At 39.8% G+C, this 12347-nt stretch overlaps 1 protein-coding gene across 1 annotated transcript in view; it reads right to left on the bottom strand.

Annotated features, from left to right (window-relative positions):
- The window catches only part of CPE (carboxypeptidase E), a 127413-nt gene extending 115451 nt beyond the window's left edge, over positions 1-11962 (bottom strand). Inside the window, exon 1 of the mRNA XM_007954207.2 lies at positions 11656-11962. Coding sequence (XP_007952398.1) covers positions 11656-11962 — 307 coding nt within the window. The remainder of the gene's footprint in view (positions 1-11655) is intronic.
- Between the last annotated feature and the right edge of the window lie 385 nt (positions 11963-12347).

Below are 12347 nucleotides of genomic sequence, written 5' to 3'. Positions count from 1 at the left end.
CAAAAGAAAAACACCAAGACATATCATCATCAAACTCACCAAAACCAAAGACAAAGAAAGAATCCTGAAAGCAGCATGGGAAAAACGAAAAGTTACCTACAAGGGGCAACCAATAAGACTAAGTTCAGATTTCTCAACAGAAACCATGCAGGCGAGAAGACAGTGGGATGGCATATATAAAACACTGAAAGAGAAAAATTTCAAACCAAGAATTATGTACCCAGCAAAATTGTCCCTCAAAGATGATGGTGAAATTAGGACATTTTCAGATAAGCAGAAATTAAGGGAATTTGTTAAAAGCAGACCACCCTTACAAGAGATGCTAAGGAGAATCCTTTGGACAGAGAAGCAACAACAGCCAACAACAACTGACCATTAACACACATGACATAACCCAGAAACCAACCCAGCTATGGAAGTATCCAAAGTAAAGAAGCCTACAAGATTGTAAACAGGGAACCAAAGACACCAACCAACAACAAATGAGGACAACTACAGGCCAAAAAGAGGGAAAAAAAGTCTGTGTCGTTACAGAACTTCTAGATGGTAGGGATGTCAAGACAACTACAAGATGGAATGGACTGTTCTAAACTTGGGAAGAAAACTATAAATTACAGGGTACCCTCAAAGAAAAATGATAAACCTTCACATCAAAATAAAAAAGAGGACCAGCATAAATATTTAGCAAATACTAAAACAATAGCAATGAAGGAAATGATAATACGATTCATAAATAAAATGAGCTCAGCATAGAAAATTATATGGAACAAAGAAATCGACACAATGAAAAAGCACATGACAAAAATGACAACAACAAATTCATATTCGCAGATAATTACATACCTGGCAAGGGACTTATCTCTAAGAGTGATGGAAAACTCCAACACCTCAACACCAAAGGCATTAACAATCCAATTGAAAAATGGGCAAAAGACATGAATGAACACTTCACCAAGGAGGATATTCAAGTGGTCAGCTAATACATGAAAAGATGCTAACAATCATTGGCCATCAGAGAGATGTAAATCAAAACAACAATGAGATATACCATCTCACTCCAGCACTGATGGCAAGGTTCAATGAGACAGAAAATAACAAATGCTGGTGGAGATGTGGAGAAATTGGGACTTTCATACCCTGCTTGTGTGACTGTGAAGTGACACAACCACTGTGGAAAGCAATATGGTGAATCCTTAGAAAGTTGGAATTGGAGATACAATTTGACCCAGCAATCCCATTACCAGGTATATATCCTAGAGAGGTGAGAGCCAGGATAGGAACAGATACATACATGCTCATGTTCATCACAGCACTATTTACAACAGCAAAAAGATGGAAACAACTTACGTGCCCATCAGGAGAGGAGTGGATGACCAAACTATGGTACATACACATACTGGCATGTTATGCAGCACTAAAGAATAATGTGGATTCTGCAAAACACCACATAATATGGAAGAACTTGGAAGACATTATGCTGAGTGAAATAAGTCAATCACAGAAGGACAAATATAGTATTAGTTCATTGTTGTGGAGGGTCAAGAAAAGGTTCATATATGGAGGGAAACTTTCTTTGTTGGTTGCCAGCAGTGGGAGGGGAGGGGAGAGAACACTGCAAAAAAAAAAAAAATGCATTGACCCATGTCACTTTAGTTTTGTGTATTTCACTGTACATAAATTATATTTCAATATTTGAATAAAATGGATTTTAAAAAATTCAACTTAAAAATCACAAAACCAAAATACGCATCCAATTACACATTTTTCTACTGAAATTACATTATTAATCTTTAGAACAAGTTCTATTAAACATTGTATGGTTTAAAAGTACTTAAAATTAGAACTGTATACACATTTCTAAAGTAGTTAGTATTCCAAGTATACACACATTATTTCTAAATCTTCTGTTCTAAAGATATTTACCCAAAAAAGGAAACAGCTACAACAAGCCACAGGATTTTGGAGTCCCCTTCCCAAAGGAAAGTGGTAGGGTGAGGGGGTGGCCGTTTCAGCTGACTGAGGTTCTGGCAAATGTGACATCTGAATATACAGACATCTAGAGCAATTTTTCTCTATTCCAACTCCCACGTGCCCCCTTTTTTTATATAATTGCTATTTTATGGACTCTAAAACTTAAAAAGGAGAGCAGTAATGATTTAGCCCACATCCCTAGGCTTATAGTCTAGCATTACCTAATGTTCAAGATCAATTAATTAGAGTTGGTAATTTCCTCCCATGTGGCTATATTAGCAATTTGACTTTGTACTTTCTTGGTTCTTAAAGGGAGCTCTGGTGGCCTAGTGCCTAAGGCATTTGACTGCTACCCAGAAGGCTGGTGGTTCAAACCCACCAGCCACAAGGAAGACTGGGCATAACAATGTTTTAACAATGAGTTAAAACAATTAAACACTTTCCATCTTGCTCCAAAGACTTTTCCATTTTTCCATTATCATCCTGTTTAGTAAGATCACACAACTCATACAAATATTAAAATGATATCCAATTAAATGCTAAATATCACTCTTGGCTTTGTCTGACTCTTTGGTCACAGCTTTCAGGATCAACCTTAAGTATAACCAAATAAAATATTCCTCAGTCTTGTGCCACCTCCATTATTGTCAGTATGTTTGAGCCCATTGTTGAGGCTACTAAGTTCCTGTGTGGTACAAATGATTAACACACTTGGCTGCTAACCAAAAAGTTGGAGTTTGAGTCTACCCAGAAACACCTCAAAAGAAAGCCCAGTGATCCAGTTCCAAAAAACAGCCACTAAAACTTTATGGAGCACAGTTTTACTCTGACATGTGGGGTCACCATGAATCAACTTGACAGCAATACTATATAGTATTCATGTTGTCTATGCAGTATTCATATGAGAAGTATATATCTATACCTATATTTTTTTTATTGCTTTAGCATTTTCTGAAAACCTAACTAGACTCCTGAGAAAATACATTTAACAAGCTGATGTCTCATTGTCTGAACTCTGTGAAGGTCCTATTGGTTTTTTAAAGTTATTGCAGTTTCCAAAATTGTATTAACTTAATTCCCATGATGCTGACTATGTTGAGAATCTGGCTTAACATGTACTGATTTCCCACAATGAATAAGACTAGTTACCTCCAGTAAACTTTAAAAAAAATAATAATTCTATGCTGAACAAGGCATATTTTAAACAGTCATGATTTGAAATAATCAAAGTCTTTCAATAGGGCTGTTTGTTGTACTTTACTATCAGATGTCGAACATCTCACTTAAAATATAAATAGAACAAAACATTTTATTTTGCAAATGTCTTTAATATTTCCAGTAGTTTTCTCTAGTCTTTATTTTTGTTAAGGATAATAGAGGGGATCCTTCAACTCTTGCATCCATATGCAGCACACATTTTGCAAAATGAAGTAATTTACAGCATGTAAATAAAGCTCAACTTGGTGAAAGAGGCAATTTACTGCCACAAACTAAGTAACACATTTCAAGATATGTAAAAAAAACCTTGCCTAAAAGAGCCATCAGCAGATAAAGGAAAATGACATATACATAGTGGGTAGTCATTAAATACTTCCTAATTAAATTGAAGGTATATTGACAAAAGCCTACATTTTTGTTTCATCTTGGAAAGCTGATTTAATCTTGGAATGCTACACAGTACTTTTTTTTACAATGGTTATGAAAAAAAGTTACATTCAAAATTGTCTTTGGCTAGAAAAATAAAAGAGTAGGGAGAACATTGGTCAGGGAGGTGACAGCCCAATCTTTATATTGAAGGTCTGCTGTCCTGAACTTATGGTCAAGGCTGATGATTTGTGCAAGTTATTGAATTGAGCTCTAAAAAGTTATTTTTTCAGAAAATATGACATAATGGCAGTGAGTGAAGGAAAGATTTTCTGGGTCCTCTATAGGACGACTATCATCCTGACAGTTTGTTATACTGTGGTGGCCTGCATGTTGCTATTATTCTGGAAACTATGCCACTAGTATTTCAAATACCAACAGAGTCACTCATGGAAGACAGGTGTCACCAGACCTTCCAGACTAAGACTAGGAAGAAAGGCCTGGGATCTGCCTCTGAAAATTAACCAGTGAAAACCCTATAGATCACAACAGAATGTTGTCTGATCAGTGCTGGAAGGTGAGTCCCTTAGAATGGAATTCACACAAATACACTGGATGTGACAATGGACTCAAACATACCAATGATTGTCAAGATTATACAGGACCTGGCAGTGTTATATTCTGTTGTGCATGAGGTCACCAGGAGTCAGAGCTGACCCTAGGACAGTAACAAAAACATGTAGGTTGAGGAATTGAGTAGGTCCAATCAGACAGCATCACCTTGGGATCTAAAAGTATGAGTGGCTGTCTCTTTTAAGCAAATAAATAATTATTGATTCTCTTAATTATATTATTGCTCTTCAAAGAACAATGAAAACACAAAGAAAGGACCCTAGTGGGGTTAGGAAAGTAGGACATCAATGAGAAAGGAGACCTACGGTAGTTAAATTGGTGTGTCACCTTGCCTGGGCCAGGTTCACTGGCTGGAAAGCTGGATGTAGTATTCCCCATGATGAGAATGGTAATCAACTCCATGGTGGAACCAATGTGAACAGCTGAGTAGCTGCTTTAGGGATGTGGTCTGCTTCCTGTATAAGGAGAAGCCTTGGGGAACGGTCTCTAGCTGATGACACGCTTGAACCCTGCATGTAGCTGAGTCATTGTTCAGCAGCCTATCATCCTCTGCCAACCTTGGGATTTTCAATGGACTTGAATTAACATTGGGACTATGCCTTTTTACTTGTCAACCTTGGGCTTGTCAGTCTCAGCAACCAGCAGCTGTCTCAGTGAAGAAAAGCCTCTAGCTCCAGTGGGCCGGGAGCAGGAGACAGAGCTGAAGCCCAAGGTTGAGGGGCTTTCACCTAGCCCCTAGAGCCTGGCACTTTGAACTCAGACTTAAAGCCTCTGAACTGTAAAAGAATAAACTCCTTGTTTGTTAAAGCATCTCATTTGTGGTATATTCTTGTCGGAGTGGCACTAGGTAACCAAAACAAGGCCTCAAAGAACATCTTTTTGTTTAGATGAGTCTGAAACAAAAATAATCAGGACCTGAGCAATTCCATTATAAATCCTTTAGAAAAATAAGTTAAACTATCAAAGTCAGCCCTGGAATTGCCCTAGATTCATTTAGTTACCTAAAGAACAATTGTAAAGATATTCTTGATAATGATAACCACTTTCACTCTCCCTATTGAATGAAGCAAAATAGTACATCAAACTGAAGAAAAACAGGAATGCCCAATATGAAAAGTCTATAAAAGGCAAGCACTTGTTAACAAGAAAACAGTGATAAGAGGGAAAAAGTCTGTCAGGGTTGTCAACTGGCTTTTGCAAAAGCATTTAGCAGGCCTCATGAAAGCAGATCTCATCTGATGACACAGCCAAGGGGGCTTACTCTGAGGGAAAATGAAACTTATGGAGCACATTTTCCAGACCAACTTAAAAGTGAACACAATTTTACAAATTAGTGAATCTTCTCAATGTCTAGATACAAGCAGCTTCATTAAATTATTTTCCATATATTCCACTACTATGGCCTCACAACAACCCTGTGATATGAATGTTTTTAAGTATTCCTATTTTATAGACAAGAGACAGAAGTAAACAAAAATTAAAATGCATGCAACTAGTTAATAATAAAAGAATTGGAATCTATTTGCCTTAATATTTTTGATCAAAATTATCTGTCCTGTCTCATTGCCTAGGAATCATGCTCCCAATTTAACAAGCATATATCTTCAAGAGCTTGTTCTATCTACATAAATGCTATTTATGGACCAAAAAAAGTGGAAAACTTATGCTCCCTACCCCTGAGAAACTCCCATTTTGAGACTCATTGCTAAAGAATTGGCAAAATAATCCTTAATGATTTGATAGTGAGTGATATAGTGAGTGTTTCTCAAAAGGAACCCTGGTGGTGCAGTTGCTAAGAGCTCAGCTGCTAACTGAAAGGTCAGTGGTTCAAACTCACCAGCTGCTCTGCTAGGAAAAGATGTGCCTTGGAAATCTTATGGGGCAGTTCTACTCTGTACTATAGGGTCACTATGACTCGAAATCAACTCGATAGCAGTGGGGTTTTTTGGTTTTCACACATCTATGTTGGAGATTTAAAATGTACCTCACCACATTAAGGGCTCTGATGAGTCTCACAATATACAAATCTGTTTATCTTCATTTACCTGATTCCTATCAAACTTTGCAGAAATAATGTTCTATTGAATACTTTTTAGGAAACCCTTGTTAATGTGTCACTCTTTGCAGGGCCTATTTTATATTTCTTAATATCTCTCCCAAAGGAACTAACTGTTAAGATGGAGGTTTCATCACTATGACATGCCAGTCACTTGATGATTCTTTTGCCATGGCTCAAATCAATTTCCTTAGAAAGCTACCTATTTTGTCTGAGCACAGGATATAATGTTAGAAATCAGCCTAATTTCCCATCTCTGCTATTAGCCAATCACAAGTGATTCAAGAGCAACACTTCTGGCAAGACCTGCTTTGACTCACTCGGGTCTAAAAATAATTCTTGATCAGATGTTGTCCATCTAGGTCTATCTCCAAAATCTAACACCTATCTTTACTAAATGTTTGGTGTTAGTCACTTGTAAGTATTTCCCACTAAATTAAGTAACATGTCTTAACTGGTATGAAAAGAGGTCATACAAATAATAAAAATCCCCACTTCTCTTTTTGAGTTGTATAGAAATGTTGCCAGCATTAAACGTTCCATCATGGTATTTGGCATTCATACACTTTAAATTGTAACAGATTTTTATGGGGATAGATCCAAAATAATCATTCCAGTCTTTGGGAGAGAAAAACCTATGCTCTAAAGAATGTTTTTAAGATAGTATTTCATTTTTCAGTTCAAATTTACTTCCCAAAAGCAATCCTAAACTACATGTAAAAGAATTAGTGTTTCAAACAAACTAATCTCAACTTGCATCTAACTTTGGGAGTGTTGTTGTTGTTGCTGTTACGTGCCGTCGAGTCGAACCCGACTCATAGCGACCCCTCCTTGGGCTTCCGAGGCAGTATCACTACGGAAGTAGGATTGCCCAACCTTCCTTCCGAGGAGTGGCTGGTGGGTTTGAACCGCCAGCCGTCTGGTTAGCAGGCAAATGTCTTAGCCACTATGCTACCAGAGCTCCCAACTTTGGGAGTAGTGGTCTGGAAATACGATTCTATTACCTAGACATAAATTAATAAAGGTTTTTCTTTTAGTATTGCGATGATGGGTATGCACACCTAGGAAAGCATATGTTTCCGTTTGAAAACATAACTCCTTATTTGTAGAAATATGAAAAGCATAAAGCATAATGAAATGGAAAGAAAATGAGAAACATGGTCATGCCTGGTAGGTATCATATCTAATAGGGAGATATCTGAAAACCTGGAATTAGTCAAGGACCCAATCTAAGCAATCTTAGGTACCGTTTTCATCCCATTCCCACAGGGACCACGAGCACTAAATCCTGGCATAGGAAGAAGGCGTCTGGGTCCAGACTCACAGTGTGTATGGTGAGACTGGTCCCAAGACCCCTCATGGTTCTGTTATTAGAAGCTGGCTAATGCCTAAAGCACTTGACTGCTAACCAGAAAGCTGGTGGTTCAAACCCACCAGCTTCCTCGGAAGGAAGATGGGCCAATCTACTTCCGTAGTGATACTGCCTCGGAAACCCAAGGAGGGGTCGCTATGAGTCAGGTCCAACTCGACGGCAGCAAGTCTGGTGTTGGTTTTGGTTTTCTGATGCCAGTCATAAACTTCAGGAGTCTCCAGTCTCCTGACTTCTAACCTGCTGCCCACAAATTTGAGGGTTCCCTTTACTCCCTCAAAATAACAGCCATAAGCTCAGGGATCCCCAGCTCCCTTCACTGCTGACCTGTTGGCTCCCACTACTCCCCTGGGTTCAATAATTTGCTGGAAGAACACACAGAACTCATGGAAAGCACTATACTTATGACTACAATTTTATTATAGCAAAAAAGATGCAAATGGAGAGGTCTGGAAGAGTCCCCAACGCAAAGACGCAAAGCTTCCTTGTCCCAAAAAGAGACATGCTATCCTCCCACATTCATCAATGTCTGTCGCCAAACAAGTTTCCCTGTCCAAACTCTTTATTGGGGGTTAGGTTAGGTGTGATCTCTAGCACTCATCAAAGACCCTTATGATTGCAGGGGAAATTTCAAGGTTTTAGAGGTTACCTCTCAGGAACCAAGACAAAGACCAAATTCATTAGGTAAAGTTAATTTTAAATCCCACAACCTTCAATCTTCTTCCAACATATTTTTTCAGGTCTCAAATGACACAAAAGGATGACTGAGATCAAATATTCACTAGTTGAGAATCAAGCTGATTCCTGTTGTATCATGCTTCTCTCCTTGATTCATTCAAAATAGAATTTTCCTTCTCTTTTTAAGAATCCAAATGTTTAAGGTCTGAAAGAATGAATCATTTTCCAGAGATAAGTTTAAGTGCAGCCCACAGCCTACTGCCAAATAACTACAGAGATCAGTTCTTTCTGCAGGAAGAGAGCTGGTGGTGTCAACAAACACCTTCTGTCAATGAACTGCTATCTAACCAACTAAACCTCTCCATTGCTGGTTTTCCCACAGAGAAGGGTTTTATGTGTTTCATTTAGTTTTAGAGAATTTAAGACCATAATTAGCAAACTTGACATAGCTCGCTTGCTGGAAAATAAAATGAAGGTGAGCAATTTCATAAAAGTTTTAGTCAAGTAAATGAATTTGTTAAGCTAAACATTATTTCCTAATATCTTAATCAGAAATATTAGTCAAACAACAAACCTATAAAGTATTTATAAGGTGAAGATAGTTAAAGGCTTTGCCTTCTTTCAAAAGCAGTGGACTCTCTGAAAACTTCTATTTGTATAAGCTACATTGCAACTGGTAAATTTCAATAATCTCTCTATTTCCGTTCTTCTTTCATCCATTCTTTAGTAACCAAATCTCCTTGACATAGTGTTCCTAGTTTCCTTTCTCCAGTACTTCTATCACCATTATTAAAACAATTCATACCTTCATGTCATCCTTCAACTCCTGGTTCCTGTGTATTACTGTACAGCCCATAGAACTTGGTTCACCTTGAGTGGGCAGGTGCTGAAAAAATACTAAAGGACTCAATTTTTACCTCAGAATATGTATAGATATTTATTTTTAATGTCTTTAAATACTTTAATCTAAAAGGAATTTGAAGACCATTTAAGAATAATGAACTTTTTTTCTTTATTCAAATCCATTTCTGATTTCATCTTTGTAAGAACAATTAAATCTGTGTATTTTGTTTCTGAGTAATATATTTTTATTTAAAACATTGTGTTATTCAGTCAGACTGCATATTGGGTACCTATTGTGTGCCAGATCTGTTCTGGGTTCCTGCCTAATAGAGCTTACAGTCTAAAAATGGTATTTACAAATTTTGATGGGCTTTACTTTTCAGACATTCAAGCAATGAAATTATTGTTGTTCTCCAGAGTATATCACCTTCTGACAATACTCTAAACTTGAAACAAGGCAACAAAAATAAATACTAACTCTCACATAGTCTCCTGAAAGTCTGAGAAGAACAAAACATTTAATTAAGTAGACAAGGAAGGTTGGGCAATCTACTTCTGTAGTGATACTGCCTCGGAAACCCAAGGAGGGGTTCCTATGAGGCAGGTCCGACTCCACAGCGTATAACAACAACAACAAGAGGCCTGGTACCTAAGGCATTTGACTGCTAACCAGAAGGCTGGAGGTTCAAACCCACCAGCCACTCCTCTGAAGGAAGGCTGGACAATCCACTTCTGTAGTGATACTGCCTCGGAAACTCAAGGAGGGGTTCCTATGAGTCAGATCCAACTTGATGGCAATGAGTTTCTTTGCGGTTTTTTAAGGAAAATAACAAATGTTTAGGTTAGTTTTAACTGTGTCTAGGTTGTCTTGACTTTGGTTATTTGAAACTGAGTGATAACTACCAAACTAATTCTCAAAACATCTAGTTTGACAATCTGCAATCTAGCATAGCACATTATAGAAAATGTTTTCTGATTTTAGGGTTTTGACCACAAACTTATACAAACCTTTTTATTTATATTTTTTGAAGCTAAGAAATATTTCCTGTATAAAGATTTAATACTGATCAACCTATACACTAAACATTTGCAATCAAAACATTTCTATTGACTACTACTTTTAATTCCTTCTCTGTTTGGTTATTACATATTATAAAAATCATTATAAAAGTATCCTGGTCCTACACTGAGAATTTTCAGCCAATTTTCCTTGCTTGTTTGTCACTAAAAAAAAAAAAAAAAAAAAAAAGATCCCATGCTGATACTGTTGTTGTTATGTGCCGTTGAGTCAAACCCGACTCATAGTGACCCCTCCTTGGGTTTCCTAGGCAGTATCACTACGGAAGTGGGATTCCCCACCTTCCTTCTGAGGAGTGGCTGGTGGGTTTGAACCGCCAGCCGTCTGGTTAGCAGGCAAGTGTCTTAGCCACTATGCTACCAGAGCTCCCATGCTACTTAGTAGCCCATATTACTTTAACAGTACCTTTACTATCAGAAGACCAAGCCTAAAGAATTACACATTTCCAAAACACAGAAACATTGAAAAAAAGCCTCCAAGAAATTTTTTTTTAATTATCTCTTTATTAAACTAAATGTGTAAATGTGTAAACATTAAATAAATGTTTCACATAAATTAAAACATGCTTTAACTCATACTCAGTTGGAAGCTGTATTAGACGGCTATGAAGGAAGTTTGGGCAATCTACTTCCGTAGTAATACTACCTCGGAAACCCAAGGAGGGGTAGCTATGAGTCGGATCCGATTCGACGGCAGTGGTGGGTGGGAGCATCAGTTGGAATAAAATCCTGGTTACACACTATTCATCCCAAGTGGCAAAAGCAGAGAAAATAGAATATTCCCTTTTTTCTTTAGAAAGGCCATGAACAAGTTCAAAACTGGAATGCTTGTCAGAGGCCACTTTTCCACTCTCCAAGGAGAACCTACATGTCTGCACACATCACTATCCCAGTACTGGTAATATCTGTGATATCTCCTACGCATCCACAGCAAAGTATGTACCTAATACGCACACACAGGTAGAGATGGGTCCTGGGGCCTATTAAGAAACGAATGATAAATGACTATTTTGTTTCCTCTAAGTCCCTGCTCTCTGCACCTTGCTGTTTGCAAGGAGGGTTGACTCTTTCCGTGAAGACTGTTATTTCCTCCCATCTTTGATACAGCAACATGACAGTGAGTGACCTCTCGGGTGTTCGTGCTTCGTTTCGTACTCCTACCCCCATCTTCTCCAGCCTCTCGGGCCTTTAATTACCAGAGTGGCCTAATAGCTGGGGAGATGGTTTATGCTGATGGGAGTCGGGTAGAGATTGGGATCACAGCATTTGGCCGCGGTTGTTGCTCATTTTCACCCCTTTCTCCTTCCACTTTTCACTGCAGACTCCCTTTTCCAGGAGGCATCTCTGAGCCCACCTTTTCCTCTTCCCTCCACCACCAACAGTTCAACCTCTCCGCCCTCGGGGGCCCCCGCCCCCTAGGGATGACAGGGGGTAGAGTCCTTACCAGGCTCATGGACTCCTGGGTTGTCGGACAGCTCTATAACCAGGAGCTCCCGGCCCTCGAAACTGCGCCCCACTGTGTAGATCCTGCTGATGGCGGTGCATTGCAGCCACACGGACACCAGAGCCTCGCGCAGCTCCGGGTAGCGGTGGTACTCGAAGGAGATGCCGTCCTCCTGAAGCAGCCGCCGCCGCCGCCTCATGCCCGCCGCGGGGGTCCCGGGCTCCTGGGCTTCGACACCCAACAGCCAAGCGCAGGCGACCAGTGTCCCGCACAGCGCTAGCAGCGCCCGACCCCTTCGCCCGGCCATCACTGCACTCGGGCCCGCCTCGGGTCGTGCCTGCCTGCGCCCAGCGGCCTCTTTTGTCTGCCGGGCTCCGGAGCTTAGCTGGCTGGCGCCGCAGAGGAGCTGCAAGTACTGCACCAGCCTCCTCTCTCCTCACCTTCCTGGGCTGAATGAGTGTAGCGCGCGCGCAGGGGCCACCCAGAGGAGAGGGGCTGCCGCGGCTCCACGGGCTGCACTATTGGCCGCTCAGCCTAGGGGAGCTACAGGAGAAACCACTGCAACGAGGGGGCGCGGCGGGAGTGCAGATCTTTCACCCTGACTGAGCGGAGGAGTCAAGGTCCGGTTTGAATCTGTGAGGGCTGCTTGCGTTGTTTGTTAGCTCAGAACTACATCAAATGTCAAATGACGC

The sequence above is a fragment of the Orycteropus afer genome, unplaced genomic scaffold (assembly GCF_000298275.1).
Source record: "Orycteropus afer afer isolate SDZICR_OR568_19922 unplaced genomic scaffold, OryAfe1.0 scaffold00443, whole genome shotgun sequence".
Lineage (NCBI taxonomy): Eukaryota > Metazoa > Chordata > Mammalia > Tubulidentata > Orycteropodidae > Orycteropus > Orycteropus afer.
The sequence above is the reverse complement of the archived record's forward strand: the minus strand, read 5'-3'. Positions and strand labels throughout refer to the sequence as shown.